Raw genomic sequence first — 18,003 nt, 5'->3', positions numbered from 1 at the left:
GTAATTTGTGGGTAGTAATTATTTAGTTATTGGTTTTCAGCACTATTTACAAACTAAACTTCCCTTCAGCATATCAAAAACACCACAATCGCTTCCGAGTTGTTTCCCGCGCTTAAATCAGCATTTCCAGCTATCAAAATCACCGCATCAAAAATGACACGTTGGACGTTGTGGGGTTAGCATGCATAAAATAATGGTATAGCAGCGTTGTCGCAATCCAGCCCAATCGAAGTACAACCGGTAGTCGAACCCAGGTACTCGCGCTCAGCAGTACAATGCCACAGTCCTTGAGCCACAGCGACAGGACGGCGCTCTTGAATGAATCTAACGTACTTTGTAGACACCATGCAAACGTCAACGGGAAAGATGAATCCAGGGACAAGGAATCTGACAACGAAGAACGGCTCCATCTGACGAGGGACTTGGAATGACCGCTAGAGAAAATTATGAGAGAAACTTAGCGTACTTCGCAGTCTTAAGTCATTTATTGCGCAGAGCAGTTAACCAGCTATATTTGTTTTAGCTCGTTGCTTTGAAACTCGAGCAAAGCATAGCTGCCCTCCGACGCGCAGCACTTGGTCTTGAATTGGCCCATGTTTAACAATTACGAATGTGCTAATCAACTGAAAAGCTTGAAACGTTGCATATCTCGTAGTCAATTCTTCGATTCTCTCTGTGCGTCTCAGTGTGCCCACGACTGGAGGCGTGCAATGTGAGTGTTTCGCTACAGCGTGACGTTACAAACGCTCAAATTTGATTTCCCAAGACAGCACCGTGTTGCGGAGTCTGTTGGTGCCAAGTGAAATGGCACAACCCACTACGGGGAATAGGTCAAGAATCAGACGGCATTGGGGAACGAAAACGTAAAACAAATATTAAAAATGGTGCATTTGATGTTGTCGTCCTCTATATACATCTATCGCGCCGCCCAGCGCAAGAACGCGCACATTTACAGTATAAATTTGCCGTATAAAAAGCATTTGTTGGTGTTAGCAACACGGCTCGCTAGTCAATCTTTTGCTAAAGGCTGTTGGTTTAGCAAACACATCTTGGAGAAGCCAGGGAGAAAAGAAGAAGCACGACGCAAACACGCCAGAAATGAACTTTACCGGGTATAATACACAAGAGGGAAGCAGTACCACGTATGCCGTGGGTAAGCCGCCAGCTTTACAACGTTCTGTTGTTTTTGGTCGGGTCCTGGTCGCAAAGCAAATGTGGCTTGCTAACACTGGAAGAGCGCGGCATAAGAGCCAACAGCGCGCCCCACGTGCATCGAAGCGCAAGTCATGCTCTTCAAGCACTGGCCGAGGATCACAAGGCAACACAAAACATTCCCGGACGAAGTCGCTCAGAAAACAAAAGAGAAAAAGGATTACGACAAGGAAAGCGCCAATTCACGTGTATACTTCAAGGGTACAACAAGAGCAAGAAAGGACGCGTTGTGCTGTAAACAGCGCAGGTCGCGGCTGGTGCGGATGAGAACTTGCCCGAGCGGGTGAGTTCACTCGGAATTGTAACTTTTTAAGAGCCTCCCAGCGATGAGTCGTCGCGACTATACCAGAAAATGTGCGCGACGGCAATTTAAAGTAAGGCTACAGCACACGAACTTCTCAAACTTTCGGATGAAGTAAAGTGCTAAGACGCGACAGGCAATACTATATACAGATGGTTCCCGCAACACTCATCAGAGCAATACTGGATGCCAAATAATTTGCTCAGTCACCAAAATTACGCTATTGTAGCAACCTGTGCATTCAGATGTGTGTTTAAGTTCGTCGACTTTTCGAGTATGCAGAAGCGCATCACTCGCAGCCTCAGTCGATAATTGTCACAGCAATCACAACTTTAACAGCGGCACTTTGTTGAAGAGGCGAGTACGATAGCAAGTTATTCCATCACGAGAAATGACAGAAAACTGCATCAACGTAAAGCAGCTTTATATACCTTAACCTTTCCATGCATAATGTTATCACTCATCTGAATTGACGTTTCTTATGTGTAAAGTTTTCAACCAACAAAACGCGGCAATTTAGGCGCTCGACGAACGTCCGTGGTGCGAAGGGGTGTTCGGGCTTTTGAAAACAGTGCGAAGAATAAGTCGCTGCAAGGCACGCAAACGTAAGCCGCACCGAATCATAGAAAGCAGTGTGCTCCCATTACAACATTTAAATTGTTGAGCGTTGTACAGCGGCACGAAGTGAGACGTCTTAAATAATGTTTTTATATTTTTTTTTTTTACATTTGCCGGAACTTGTAATGTTTTTCATTAGTGTGAATGTTTTACGCAAAAGCCACTGGCGGAGAAGCCGGTATCGCTTCAGGCGTGAGGAAGTACGCTGGACGCACAACTATCTTTCTATGTATTGAGGCTTTGTTGGCCCAAACGCAAAGCCTTGTAGACGCTGAACACCGCTTGACATGTGCCAGGAACTTCTGTGAGCCACTCACGAAAGCACGCTGGTTTTGTGAGACGCTCACAAAAGCGCAGTGGTATTGCGTCCGCTTTCTTTGGAGAAACAAAAACATTTTGGACAGATGGTGCGATGCAGGGTGCTGTGATTACCGGACAATGTTCTCAAATAGAAACCAGTGTTCAGAGGCAAACAAACACACCTTCATCCTTCTTTGAATTATTTCTTGTGGTTCTAGAATGTGCTTCTGACATTATCAACCAGGAAACTTTTTCTTGAGGAATTCGTGCATGTGCTCGTACACGACCAACATGACGGCGCCACCGGGACCAAGCCGGAGGACCTTGGGCACGAGGCCTTTGTAGAGTGCAAAGAAACCTTCCTCCACGTACACGGTGCGCACGCTCTGCAGGCAAGTCCTGTACTTGATCGTGCCAGGCGGCCCGGGCTGCGGGCCCTGGATGCGGCTCTTGGCCACATCGAACGGTATGTTCATCATGGAAGCGCCAGTGCCAGCCACGAACCCTGTTGCCAGTCGCATGGCGAAGGTAGCCGCCTCGCTGTCCAACTTTGGCAGCTTGTCCTTGACTGTGAAGTAAAAGCCAAAGTAGAACATGTTGAACAGTCCGTTTCGACTCATGGTCGAGGTGAGCCCGAGGTTCAGGCCCCGAAGGCCAAACCCTGCCTCACGGTATATCTGTCTGGCTACGGCGAACGTGCTTGGCTGCATCGTGACGACCTGCTTGTCGGTCTGCAGCCGCACCTTGACCACTTCGAACGGGTTCACGAACACAGCTTCGGTGAGACCTGCGAATAGTCCGGCTAAAGAGAGGGTGATGGCCGTCTGAGGGCCGCCGAACGCGAACATCTTCTTGTATTGTTCGAAGGTGAAGAACTTGACGGCTCGCTTGGGCGTTTCGGCCAGGATCGGTGGCAAGATTCCCTTGTAGATGGCCAGGTATCCCTCAGAGCGGACCATGCGCCGGAAGCAGTCGGCGATCGAGGTGTAGCGATGCTCTCCGGCAGCGGCGAGCAGCTGGTTGTGCTGCACCTGGAAGCGGGTCTTGACCACGTCCAGCGGGTGCATCAGGCAGATCTCGACGAAGCCCGCCGAGCCGCCCGACGCGATCTGGATGGCGGCTTCTCGCGCCAGCTTCCGGACGCCCGAGCGCTCCGACATGGTGCTGCTGCTTGTGGTGGTAACGCTGCTGTGTCCACCTTTCTGCAAAGTGACACGAAATCAGAGAGGAAAACATGACGTCACATCTTGGCCCATTACAGCCGAGCACATGGTGAAGCCCAAGTGTAGGCAGCGCCGCTTACTGCGACACGATAGCACGCACTTGCCTTCGCTGTCGAAAGTATGTCTGCCAAGGAGGTTAAAGAAAATCTTTCTTTAGAAAGAAAACCTGACTTCGGAGGCCAATACATAAAGTCCGCGATTAACGTAAGTGACCTTATTCAAAATCTTAACTATACACCACCACAAAGCGTCTAACACAGAAAGTTCACTCATTCACAGTTGTTCAACTGTATTCTATCTCACAAGAAACTTGCAGCAGTGTCGAAGCTACGAGGTGCACACAGTCGATATCCTTGCGCAGCGAAACATAGTTCCAGGCAAAAATATCTGGTTATTGGCGGCAGGGGCAGTTTTATGTTTGCTTGGTACACGATATGTTACAGCGATACGAGACAGGTTAAGACCTTTGCGCATGCACGTCGTATACGGCTAATTATTGTGTCAGTTACTGCAGTTTACCCTTAATAGCCACCCTAACCATGATTACGTAACAGCATAGCAGTGTACATACAGCCAAGATCACCCGCTTCGACTCGAGTTCGCGCTTGTTACTGGCTCTCCGGTCTGACAGCAAGAAATAAGTACTAAACTCCGTCGTCGCTTAGTCTCATCTCACGATGAGGGAAAAGCAGCAGGCATGTTTTGTCGTCATTATTGAGCGCAACAGCTGTTTGTGTTGACGGTGCGAGGACTATAACGGCGAAGTTGAGCTTTGAAGATAGATTATTTCCAGTTAGCCGACTGCGCCACAGCCTTGGCACTGGTGATGATGCGGGTATAAAAGCCTACTTGCTCACTGCATCATAAATTTACTTCTCCGCTCTAGTATGGTACGTGACGACGGTGGCGAGGAGACGCCAAATAGACGCCGAGGAGAAGATGCGGTGCGCGTGAAGATCTATAAGGGCGTTCCCTCTTACTATACTGGCTAAGGAGGCTGCAAGGAACTGCTGAGAAAGCATATACATGAAGAAAAGTCCCACTGTCCCATTCATGTAAACGCAGCTTATGGTTACAACGCCAAAACATTTGCCGCGTCAATACAACCGTGGAGTATGTGTCGAAAGGATGACAATGAAGACTCTGGGAAAACGACGTGGCGCCGTTGAACACATCTTGGTATTTTGGTATTTCGGTATTTTGGTAATTCGGTATTCTTATTGGCTAAGCAGTCCTGCAGCTTCCGCAGTGCTGCAAGGAACTACTGAGATAGAGTATAGTGAACATTATCAAAACAGTGTAACCATGTAACAGTTCTAGACAGCTCACTCGCTCTAAACAAGTATGAGTGGGCTTGCAGCGGTTTCCTAATGATTCAAGTAGAACGGTTTCAAGCATTGCTTGAACTCCATGGTACGCAGCGCGCCTAGGGTTCATGCTGTTAGAGAACATGTGGAAAGTCGTGCCAACACCGGAACGCACGCCTTACAGCAAATCGTGCGATTAAATCACGGGTGCCAATATTCAGCAATGGTTAAAGCATCAACGGAATCAGCAGCACATATTTGGGCGCCGAATCAGGCTCAACCAGTTTGTCGAAAGGCGTTCTGGCCGACAGACGAAGACGAGTTACAAACAAACGTGTAGGCAAAAGAAACAAGAAAGCAACTTGAAAATTGATGGTTTGCAGTCGACGCTTGCTTGGTATATCTTTATACAGAGGAACCCAATGCACGAGCCGAGCGGTTGCGCTCAAGCAACAAAGCAACACGGGTCAAAACGCTGCGCGCGTTTCAAAAACATCACAACTTTCCGAACGCGAAACCTGAAAGAGACGTGGCACGTTGGTTGGTTGGCTGTTCCTCAGTGAGATGGCGAACTCACTCCGGGGGATCGGCCATGAATCGGCCGGTACGAGTGTTAAGGATAATTTGAATCTTAAGGAAAATACGTCTCACCGGAGGACAAAGAATCGTCTTCGTCGAAGCCATCGTACTGCCCCCAACAAAGCGCTGACTCTCACGTTAGTATCTGGCTATCAGGTCGGGGAAGGGGGCGAGTGAAGCGGCAATGGCCGTGGCGGAAGCAATGGTGACGGTGATGATGATAATCAACTGTATACGTACACTCACCTACGGCGAAAGCACAGGAATATGAAGCAACATGAAACCAATATTGATAACTTTAGCCGTGACACATAGCGACAACAATAACTTTGGACACGTTTCTTACATGTTATTTTTAATTATCATCCCTCAAATTTAGTTAGTGATCTTTAGATTCTTCTAATATTCAGAGTTTGTTATGGCACTGGAACATCTATGTGCAGACTTAGTTTGACATTGCTTTTGATTTTCTTAAACAAATTTAAAACCACCTTGTTCATTAAGGCGGTTTTAAGGCCAATCTCTCATTGATGACGCGCGCCATTAATGTGGGAGAAGAACTACAGAAGAATTTCGTAGTGCTTGCTTGCTCGCCTACTTATTTAATTTCATTAGGAAACAGACTTACTTGACATAAAGCTGAATTTAAAAAAAATTACCATAATTATATATAAACAGTACATTTCGTGGTTTTAGAATATATTCGAATACACGATAAGCGATATCATAAATTATCCAATTATTGATTTAGCATAAAAATGAACATTAATAAATTATTACAATTTATATTAACAGTAAGTTTTGCGGTATTAGAACAGTTTCGATTGCACGGTAAGTGAGTTGGTAAATTATATATTAATCATTGAAGAGCATAATTAACTGATGACCTCTCCGCGCCTATTGTGGGACTGCTTCTTCCTCGTTTTTCTGGAACCGCGCTTAGACGTAAAAGAGTGTCGCGCAGGAACCTGTGCTGCTTGAGACGCTTGGCGTCAGCAAGAGTGCTGAAACTGTTTCAGCGACGCACAAGTATTTAACCCACGGGAGTTTCGAGCCTACGGCTTCGATTTCCAGCCTGCTTGGGTACCCAACTCTGGGAGCTAGCTGATGTAGCTATGTGCCTTTTGTTCTCAAACGACCAGGCAGTTATACGTCCCGGTCATGTCCCTGGTGTAGCAACCACACAGCGACACTCGCGCACATAACACACGAGTGTACCGACCGTCCGGGCGACGCAATTTCGCCACGAGTCACAACACACACGCTCACTACGTGGTCTTGGGAGGCGAGACTCTTCGAACTGGACCTGGGAAGCCAACTGGCGACCCTCGACCAGGCCCGGCGAGCCGCGATCGCCAGTGGAGCCCTGTCAGAGGGAACCACCCAGGAATAAACCGCGCAACAGTTTCTGCAACAATAAAGTTCCTCCTCCTCCTCCTCCTCTCAAACGACTAAAAGACGCGGTTTGACCAGCCGGTGATCAAGCGGCCTCCAATAGTTCATTTGGCCGCGCACATGGTACTTCGTCCTTTCGACTTTGTAAACTCATTTTCAACAGAGTAGTGCGTAATAAATAAACGTTACTAAAATTGACCGACGGCAGGATTCGAGCAAAGGACCTATAGCACCGAAGCTCGACACTGAAACCATTACGCCACCGACGCTTTACTTTTTTTTTTTATTGCCTGTTTTGTAATGCTGGATCAAACAACAACTAGAAGGTGGGAAAACAAGATTGAAAATGGTACGTCGAATCTCCTCCCGGAGTTATCTGAATGATGCGTAAGCATTTCGTGGTAACGACGTGTTGTTGAGTGGTCGTGCGCTGGTGTGTTAGGTACGATTGCAAGACTCGTGAAACGGAGAAGCGCGATTTCAACACCGATGTTTCAAGCGAGCCCTGCACGAGACGACGTAGAAGAGGCGAGTACAAACAATGTTCACTCGTGTTATAGCCCGCTGCGCACGTGCACGTCGGGTGAAATGACGAGGGAGGTGTAGGAAATGAAGGAAATGTATGCAGCTTTCCCTGGAACGTCGGTATCGGGCGGCTTCGGCACGGCGTCGTTCATCCCGTTCGTTGCGTTCGGCAGCGTGAGGCTGTAGTTCGCCGCTCTGTGCAGCGTTGTTCATTTGTTTCTGGCGTAAGCTGTATTCACGCTGATACTCTGCATTCCTACGTTTCCGCTCTTGTGCACTAGGCGTCTGCGGTCGTCTTGGCGCTATTACGGTAAATGCGACAGCGCTGCGGCGACACGAACTACTGCGGAAGGCGGCGCAACGTGAACTGATGAGGCAAACAAACTACTGCAGGTGGCAGCGCCAGGTGCGCGGATGCCGTTCCGATCCGAAGCCACGGCTGCTCCACAGTTCGGGTACGGTGGCTAGTTCAGGCATAGATTTTCATACAATAATTACTATAGAGGGAACTCTGGCGCTGCAGTCGTTGCACCCCCATGGGAATGATGGTAAGTACATGGATTTGTCTGATCTTTGTGCTTGGGCATTAAGACGTTCTTGTATGTTACGCTATATAAATCTTATTGACGTAAATTTCAGCGCAATCTATCCTCTTAGAAGTGCAGAAGACGCCGCGAACACGCACGATTGCTATCAATTGCAATGATTGAGCTTGTCCAGGTGCCCAAATCGAAACGCTCCAAGCGTCTCAAGGTACTGGCATGCCCGTGATAAATCAATAAGGGCGTTTCATTTGCTTGTCGATAGATGTGTTCGTAGCTTGATGGTTTCAACATCAGGCTTCTGTGCTAGAGTTCCTGTGTTCGAATCCTGCCGTCGGATAATTTAAATGAGGTTTATTTAATTATTTATTACGCAGTACATTGTTGAAAATGACGAGTTTACAGTCACAAAGCCGTTTGAAGCCAGAAATACGAAGTTTAGGCAAATGCATGTAATTCCCATGCTGGTACAACCATAGAGTTTCATAATAATTATTGTAAGGAACTCTATGGGTACAACCGCTCCTGGCCATTGCAGCTCCCGTAGACACAAGCGCCAGAGTTCCCTCTAGTAATTATTGTATGAAACTCTATGAGTTCAGGTATAGAGTTCTGGTGCGTGATTGTACACGTCACGTGGTCACAGAGACGCGCTCGTGCCACTGCTCGCGCGATCGTCGTCGTCTTCTTCCACAGCTGGCTGGCTCTATCTTAAAAGAGATCGTCTTACGCGAAGGAGAGACGGACGGACAGTTATCGTTGGGTAAGAAATGCTTACGCATTGAATAGTAAGTTTTCACAACACGAAGTGTCAGTCTTACTGGGCTGACTATATGATAGTTCTTTGAGCGCGGTCAAGGGTTCCACCCTCGACAGCCACGCGTATATACATTCTCTTGTTTTCTGAATTTGTACAAATCCGGTGATGCATTCTCGAAAATAAGCGCGTGTTCGCGGCGTCTTCTGCACTTCGAAATGTACTGACCCTTTTCGAAGCGGTCCCGTGTGCGCTGCCATCTTAGATCACGTGGTGACGCGTCCATTGTTTGCCTCCGTATTTACAATAGATCTGTATGACACCGATGCGGCTAAGCAAACCTCTGTTTCGGGAGATATCGTAGACGGCGACTGGGTGGACGACACGAAGCTTTGGCCACAGCTTCAGAGAAGATGCAGAAGTGCTTTCGGAGCTGATTAAGCTACAGATCCAAACGGCGCGAGCAGCGTATATGTTGCTTGTTTTAAAAGCGGGGCAAAGTATGTATTCCAAGCTGTCCTATCTGTCCGCCCATGAATTGAATCAGGATTAGTGCGTTTTGCTCTTCGTTCTTTATTTAGCAGACACTTAAGCAGCGGCTTGTCACATTTCTCACTCAGTAAGGTTCCTCGGTGCGGTCACTTTCTGATCATTTTCTGCCTAATCGCTGGCGAGTGTGCCGAGTTTCGATAGATTTGTTCCTGCTGCGCACAATACTTGAAACGCAGCTGTTGTGTACATCGTAATACTTTGTATAGCAAAGATCTATTTTCGCTCGTAACTTTCTTACTCTTGTGGAACGTCACGAAACATTCAGCTTCGACCATTCGTGCGCTATCGGTGTAGTCCGCCATTGTGCCTATAGAAGGCGCATATATTCAACTGCGTGCCCATTCACTTATCCTTGACACGTTGGCGATAGAGTGGGCGTAAGTCTCCGTGCCAGTTGAGGCAAATGTGTGTAGATACTGTGCACGAAACTTGCTATGACAGGAAGCGCGGCGCTACTCCCTCTGTCATTGTTTATCGAGCGGCACTCACCCTTGCCGACGTTCCGGGGCTGAAACCTTTCAGAAGGTTAGCGATGCAACGCTGGTGGACCAGCAAATTTTTATAGATCATCGAGGAAAGTCGTACATCTAGAAGCGCCGGTGACAAGTACGGACAGTTACAGCAGCGGTCCGTGAACTTGGCCACACAGATTCATTCCATTCCCTAATATGCTAGTCAATACTTCTGCAGCCAATCACTGCACACGTCTTAAACCTACATAGATTCAATCGAGCATAACTGGAGCACAGTGTGTTAGCGAGAACTCAGTTGCATTTGCGACAGCTGATCGCGCAGGAGCAAGGTAGAAGCGGTAATGGTTTCGTATTCGTGCGATATCGCTGAGGCGACGTACGGCGCGCCGCCGAAAGCGCCATCTCGTTTCTTGAGCATAAACTGCTCCGCGAAAAGGGTGAATAGATTAATCTGAAATTTATGACAATGAAGGCATATAAAGCTTAATAAAGCCACAAGAGCGTCTGAATCCACAATCACGAAGATCAGACAAGTCCATGTACTTCCCATCATTCCCATTGGTGGCTGAACGATTGCAGCGCCAGAGTTCCCTCTAGTAATTATTGTGGGAAGCTATGGGTACTACGTCTTGCAAAATGCGATCATCCTGCTCACGGCCCGCGCTCCGCGCGCATAACATATACATTTGTGCACGAGGCGGTAATAACTAGGAGGTTTTAATAAAATATTTTAGAACCATTTTTTGTTACTCAAAACCTCATTAATTTTTATTTTCGGTAGCCCAGCCTCGTGCTTCTGGCAGCTTTAGAAAATAAGATGGAATGAAAGAACTGCGTTTGTTTGTTATTTGAAAATGTTCTATAGCTTGGTTCGTGCCTTTAATGAATGATTTGGTCTAGTGCTATTTATATCTGGTGCAAGAATTCTTGTGCAGGCATATTGTACAACGCTTTAAGAAATATTTGATATAGAGAAAGGCAAACGCCACAAGTAATTTGAGAAAGTAGAGTGTCAGCATCTCTCACCACATCATTCGCGTAGACTCGCGTGCCGCAGATCTTTTTCTTCGAGAAGTTTCTCAAAGGACCATACGTTGCGACAGGCTGATATTAAACCTCTGTGCTGCTTCTCCTGGTGGCTTGCAAATACTTCACGAATTGAAAAAAATAATTTGCTGGCATATTTTTCACACGATTGCAGATATGCAAATTCAAAGCCCTATAGCTGTTTGGAATCCACTCCATGACAGAATTAAGACTTCAATACATTGATTGGGAACAAGGACAACGTAAGTTTCTTGTCCCTTCCGGTCATTTTTTTTTTATTTTTATCTTTCAGCTGATGCACCGATGTCTAATTTGTTACCGTCAAAAACAGGGCTCGCAACTGGCACAGTTGATCAACCAGTCGATTTCTCAATACCACTGCCCCATAATTATAGTCAAAACCTAGGCCAGCATAATGTAATTATTCCTTTCGCCCGATTCTACGACCTTCTTATCCACAGATCCTGACTGGCCGATCGCCGTGATAACTAACAGAGGCGGAGCAGCTCGAACCACTGAAGTGCCAAGAGGAAAATAATTAGAATCGTTACGTATCATCCCAGCCATATTTTCACTTTTTCGTTAAAGAACTTTGTTACTTCCGCGTACAGTGACAAAACGGTGTCTCGTTCCTCCAGGGGCGGTTAGCAAGAGCAGGGTGTCGCCTGCAGTACTTTTAGCGGCGCAGAGATTTGTCTTTATACCGTTGCCAATGACGTTGCAGCCTTGTCAATGAAGAACGGACGTCCTTATCGCTACCGAGTGTTTCCAGCTGCAGATTTGCGCTTATCGCGCGGCCTAGAAGTGTCATTACTGCGCAGTCAAGGAACGCAAGAAGTGGGCTATACACAAGGGGTTATCAGTTCAACTTGCCCAGTCTCTTCTACAAGACAGCACGCGCTTGGAATACCCAGGTTCAATGAATCGGTCGCGTGACATTCGAGCAGGCTTCAAGGTTAACACGCCTCACACAGGAGTGACAAAAAGCTTACGTAAGTGCCCGCAATTACGGAGGTATCGATTCCAACAACGCTTTAATCGACTCGCCGTCTGAAAAATTAATGCAGGAGATAATTTTCGCGATAATCGGAAATCATTATGGTTGCCGAAGCGCCAAGCTACGAGCGTGGCATTGCCTTGTTTCGAACCTCAAGCGTAATTATTCAGTCTAAATCGTTCCTACGCCTCTGGCATGAAGCATAATACACGGGTACATGTCTAGCCCACACACTTTTTCCTATTAGGCACAACGATAGTCATTAAACCACGACTTAGTTGCTCACCAAGCTGTTGGAAGCAAAAGTACGATGCGTTCTGCATAACCACAGGAGACTCAACCAGATTTCAGCAGACGGTAGGCTGGTTAAGTTAGTAAGTACGCTACTGACCGCGGAACAGGTATGGAACGCTACAGCACGTCAGTGTCCCTCTCTTGGAGATCCCGCAAGCGTGTAGAGAAAGAGTAGCTCGAAATGGAGAAGCTAAATTATGAGATCTAGCGTATCAAATCAATTCACGGGGTACTGCAGCCACCGTAGTGGGTGCTGCGAATCGATCCTGGCCACCTGGGGTTATTTAGCATGCACCCAAAGAACTGCAGACGGGCGTTTTTACATTCCTGCCTCATCTGAATGCGGTAGCTGCAGTCGGGAATCGAACCCGGAACCTCGCGCTCAGAAGCAGGACGCTACAGCCATTGAGCTACAGCGGTAGGTTAAATGAGTTGCAGCTATGGTTGCGTCTGAATATGCAGGAAGCGTAACACGTGAAATATTACAGGTATTTGCCCGTTCCTGAAATTCGTACAGGCATGCCATCGATTTTTGTGGTCGCTTTATCATATTCAACAAAAGGATAGTTAACTATCTCACGGCATGTCTCGTCCATGACGTATCAGGTGACACAAAGCAAGCATCGCTGTAGTTGGCCGCAGAGATTGCGGATGAGGTGCTTTCGCAGCGAATACACACGTGATTTCAACCTTCTCAGCAAGCAAGCACAGTGGAATGCCCCACCCGGATTCATTCTTTGGAAGCATTAAAGCGCCTTGCGTCCCAAGCCGAAATAACACGGCGGCTGGAGCGCTGCGTACGTCACAAAGTCGATGCGAGCAGGTGCCGCCGCCCGTTGTAAACAAACACGCTCCACATAAACGGTGTCCTTTCCCAGTCACAGCCCGAACAGCCGGCGCGCTTTGGCAGCAAGAAGGAAGGATCACAGTACTAACGAAGCACTCGGAATGCAGCAGTGAAACTTGGCAAGCAACAACATATGTCAGACCCCTCTGCTGCCAGTAAACCGTTTCCCCAAGGTCACGCCCTCAGTGCCAATTTGCCTCAAAATAGACGCTTCGCTGTCCGCTTTCGGGGCTAGCACGTGTACACGGTGAATCCTGCGCGGCCAGCGTCAACCGGTACACGCCCGGCGCTGCGGCAGCCCGAAGTGAACACCGATCAACGAAGAGCTCTCCTTGTTTCAGAAACTCCGCTATCGTATGTTACAAGCTGGCCGCGGTAATTATGTTTGGCCAGGCACTAGACTGGCGTCGAGTTTCGTAATGGCAGAAGGCGGACGCTCACTCACCAGCACAATGTAGAAGCCGCGCCGGAACGCTCGCCACTCGCGGCGCCCCGGAAAAACGAACGGTGCTGGGGAAGGCGTGCTCCGCAGCTTTTTCCGGATGTCACGTGGCCAGACTGTGAGAGCTACGAGTTCCGTCGTCTGCTCGCGGAGGTCGTGCGGCCAACGCTACGTTGCAGTTATTTTTAAGCTTGCTGGTGACTGGGTATCTTGATATAAGCTTGATGCTACCACAAACGACGCAGTCAAGAATATATATGTATATATACCCCAGGTACTGACAATTACGGCACTAGCGCGATGTTTTAGGAACGCACGTCGGGAGACTCTGGAGACGTCGTTTGTACCGGCAGTTTATGCTTGTAATAACCGGAGGCCATGGATGAGAACCGTTGCCCGTTATCAATAAAGTAACTCCCACACTAATATATTTTTCTCCTTCGCTTGATAAGCCACTGCAACGTGTGGCAAAATACTTACCCAACTGCATACACTGTAAGCCTTTCCTGAACTTTGTGCAGCCAAATTAATTAGATCTTAATAGTAATAAGTGTGCCCACGAGGAGTTTGTAAAAATATGCACATCCAACGCATGTATGTTCGAATCCATGTGAAACGGTTACATAAACATCCTACAACTAAATGCGATACGCGCAGTTGTGTTTATTTTCCTCTTTTGCGACGTGAATGTGATGTAACGTATATCTTTTGCCAGCACAGGTCCCAAATTTAACTTCATGAAATATGTCGAATATCACTCGCTGCTAAGAGCTCAGCATGCTTGAAATATATCTACAAGCAGGCATTATACACTCATATTTTATTCGTGATTTATTGTTTGATGGGGCAAGAGAGGGGTGCACCTAATGCACGTGACCTAATGGCACTACTTTCGAGATACCCTGTCATTGTTTCCATCGCACTTTATAACACACATTGACCTACCTTGCATTCCGTACTACACTACATTACCTCCTTCTCTTAGCTGCCCCCTCCCATTCACCTTTACGTGCAAAGCCCCCAATTTATTTATTATTGAAATGCCTTATTTCTCAAATTTTTCGTTTAAGGGCTTATTTCCAATAGAGTCATTTCCAAGGGTCTAGTACGCCATCTGACGCTTCAAAAGTGCATGACCTGTGCTTAGTGACAAAAATGCTCGAGAGATGGCGGAAGCAACTTGCGGGGAGCAGGGAAGGGTGCAACCATAGAGTGAGAAACTCAATGGGTGCAACAGTACAAGTTGTTCTTTATTCTATTACAGTACTGAGTAGGAAAGAAAGGGAGGGGGAGCCGGAATGCTCATCCATCAGGGAGCTAAATGGAAAAGAATAAATTCAATATGTAAAGACCATCTTTGGCTATCAGGTACAATGAATGAAAAAAGAAAAACTTGGCTGGGCGTAACGTATTTGTGGGCCGGAAATAATTTCACCGAGAAGAATCAAGATTTAGTGGAATGCATAAGTGCTGATATTAAGGGTTTCGGGAATGATGCCGAAATTGTCCTATTAGGTGACATGAATACCCACATAGAGGATCTAGATGGCTATACCGACAACAACGGGAAGCCAACACTAGATCTTTGTGAACAACGTAACCTCGTTATCGTGAATACAGTGCCGAAGTGTGAAGGACAGATCACGTAGGAAGTGGTAAACCGGCAATCGGCCATTGATTACTGTCTGATGACATAAGGAATTCATGATAAGTTGAGAGAAAGGATCATTGACGAGGAAGGGTATAGCAGCATAGGGAGTGACCATAAACACGTCATTTTGACTATGGGATATGTAGTCGGGAAAGAGAGCAAGGAGAGCAAAATGGCCAGTACAAATTTGAACGCTGAACAAATAACAAATATAGTCACAAGAGTCGCGGAATAACTTTGCAAATGGCCAAGTAAAGAGTGGGAATATAGTGAGTTTCTAAGTGTAATAACGACAGAAATATGGAAAGAGAAACATGTTCGTTGGAAAGGAAAAAAGAAACCGAAAAGCTGGTGGAACAGGCAGATACGAGAATCGATCACCGAACAATAGAAAGCATCCCGAGAGCACAGGCAGGCAAAGAAGGCGCAGTTGCCGCAGAATGAAGTAGCCAGTAAATGGTAAACGTGCCGTGAGAAAAAGTATATGGTTCAAATACTGCTGCAAGCAAAGATAAAAGGTGAAAGTGAACATTGGTAGTCAGAAATACGTCAGAAAAAGAAGGCCACACCTAGAATATATTGGAACCGGATAAAATTATTAAACGTTAGGCATAAACGTTAGGCATTAGGCTGATTGAAATACGCACCGAAGTCTGGTTCTCTCCTTCGTTTGTTTTCAGGAATCTGAAACGAGGCCTGCAGGTACGATTATGATAGGGTTTTATGTGAAGGACGAGTGAACTTGGCAGTTCTTATGGTTGGTTGGGTGCTCTCTGTTTGTTGTGCCTTGGGGTTGGCGTGGTTTATTTCCAGAAAGTATCACCAGGCAGGCCTTGGAACGATCGGCGAAACGAAGCAGAAGCACGAGGTCTACCAATCTCTTCGAGGTGCTTGGATAAACCACTTCGAGACCTCCTGTGGCCGCGGATGGGCTGTTATGATCGACCTGTCAAGAGTGACAGACATTCAGGCGTACGTTCCCAAGACAAGATGGTTTGTCTCGTCCCAGATAAGGCTGTTACGGTAAGCCTGGATCTCGACCTATCAAGTGTTATAAGCGTTCAAGCGGGCATCCCCATGTCAACGTAATTGCCCTCTTCTCCGAAACGGCGTCACCCTTTTATTCCCCGAGCTGACACAAAGGGATGGACGAAGCGACGACAAACCGAAGTGCGGGAGGCCATCAACGACAAAGCCTGACGAATGCACAAATCCTTCCACAGGCTACCCGGGTAGACGTCGGCAACCACAAGACCACCAGGGTATTTAAGTACCGTGTTAATCAGAACCGCTCGAGACTCGGGGAAGTCACAACCATGTACCAATAAAGTGAATACAATCTTTTCTACTTTTTTTTTTTTTTTTTTGATCATCGCGATGCCCGGTTTCGTCGACGTTTCCCGATTCTTGCGGTGAAATTCCACCTCACCCGATCGAGATCGTATCAAATCGTGTGTACGTCCCTAGGTCAGCACTTGTTCCAGTGTAGCAACGCTTTGGCGTTCAAACCTTTGGAGTTTCGTGGGCGTGGTGCCCAGCACAATTTGCGACTTGATTTCAGTATCAATGTCTGAAAATCAGCCGCACCTTGCCAAGGACTGGAGGCGCGTATAGGAAACGTGTATCGTCTTACCATCTTGTTGAGGCCCTCTTCGGAAGTTCAAGATCTTGTACTCACGGTTAATTTTTTGGCGCGAAATGATCGTGGAGACGTTTCTTGACCTACTCGTACCCGTGTGACCGGTTGGATTCACCTTGACCGGCGTTGCTGCTGGAGGCTGTTGGGGTCGCTGGCATTACCGGCGTCAGTAAAGGCACAGACATCGTAAGCCTGTTCACAGATGTAGTGGAAGGAGAAGTGTCTTTTCTTGCGCGTCGTTGGTCGTTTCCAACAAAAGGTTTTCGAAACTGTATATCCACCGTCGCCATCGGTCACCAATGGCTGCTGGGGATGTACCACGGGAATGGCGGAAAATACGGCAAGGACGCAGCAAAAACGCCATATTGTGTCCCTCGCTGCTTGAAACGCGGGCGCTGAAAAGCCTTTCGTAGCATCAAAGCTTGTTCACCGGTTAGAGAGCTTTACCAGAAGTAAAAATGGCTATTCTCGCGAATGCAGCGCATGCTCCTCGTGCCTGGTCACCAGTTGTGTTTAACTTTGTGTTCGACGTTGTGGATAGCGGAAGACCTTGAATGCCGCCATGATTTCGAAAACGTCACTCTAATTTAGTGTTGTCCTGAACCGCTGCTCGCTTCTGGGTTGTCTTGGCTTGGCCCACTTCACTATAAAGTCTATTGACAGTTATAGTAAAAAAAAAGGACTTGTTAACGAGTATTTCTAAAGATACTTTCCGCAGACAAAAGATAAGATGTGCAAGAAAGCAAAGAGGCCCACGAGGAAAAATCTGTAGACTATTTGTGGACTAAGTTTTAAAACATTAGTTTTATGCTGTCAAGGTTAAAGAAATTACACTAGGTGCAATAAGCACGTACTGTAATTATATCCGCAGAAGCAAGAGAAACAACACTACTAACAGTGCTTTTGGTGTCGGAATTCTACAGCATGTGATAAGCGGCAGTGCCTTTCTAGCAGTTGGTACGTTACTGAAACCCAAAGGTTTAAATAACAGTTTTTACAGAAGACCATGCAGGTACAGTCAACCGTAAAAGTTTACAGGACGCAGGATCTGCCAAGAAGCCGAATTTTCGCGAAGCATGTTCACACAGACTCGAAATAAACGTTCCAGCATGTAGTAGCCTTCGCCACCTACACAGTGATTCATTAAATACGAAGTGTCATGCCTTAACAATGCAGGAATTCATTTGAAGGGGAAACCGCATCCCGTAAACTTTTGCTGTTGACAGTTCACTCCAATAGCTTGTCGCTTTTACCACACTAAACAAGAAGGCATGCAAAATAATTTACCAAATTGCCAAGTTC

At 47.0% G+C, this 18,003-nt stretch overlaps 1 protein-coding gene across 2 annotated transcripts; it reads right to left on the bottom strand.

Moving 5' to 3' along the window:
• Nucleotides 1-1,088: 1,088 nt before the first annotated feature.
• Nucleotides 1,089-13,523, bottom strand: LOC140217338 (mitochondrial 2-oxodicarboxylate carrier-like). 2 transcript variants are annotated; one of them, XM_072287845.1, is made up of 2 exons: nucleotides 13,415-13,523; nucleotides 1,089-3,633 (listed from the first exon to the last, which is right to left on the bottom strand). In XM_072287845.1, exon 2 carries the CDS (start codon nucleotides 3,589-3,591, stop codon nucleotides 2,668-2,670), a length of 924 nt encoding a protein of 307 aa, XP_072143946.1. In that variant the 5' UTR covers nucleotides 3,592-3,633; nucleotides 13,415-13,523; the 3' UTR covers nucleotides 1,089-2,667. The 2 variants fall into 2 exon arrangements, with proteins under 2 accessions (XP_072143946.1, XP_072143945.1); XM_072287844.1 differs by lacking the exon at nucleotides 13,415-13,523 and adding an exon at nucleotides 5,613-5,710.
• Between the last annotated feature and the right edge of the window lie 4,480 nt (nucleotides 13,524-18,003).

Source organism: Dermacentor andersoni, chromosome 4 (genome assembly GCF_023375885.2).
Source record: "Dermacentor andersoni chromosome 4, qqDerAnde1_hic_scaffold, whole genome shotgun sequence".
Classification (NCBI taxonomy): domain Eukaryota; kingdom Metazoa; phylum Arthropoda; class Arachnida; order Ixodida; family Ixodidae; genus Dermacentor; species Dermacentor andersoni.
This window is presented reverse-complemented; position numbering and strand designations above follow the sequence as displayed.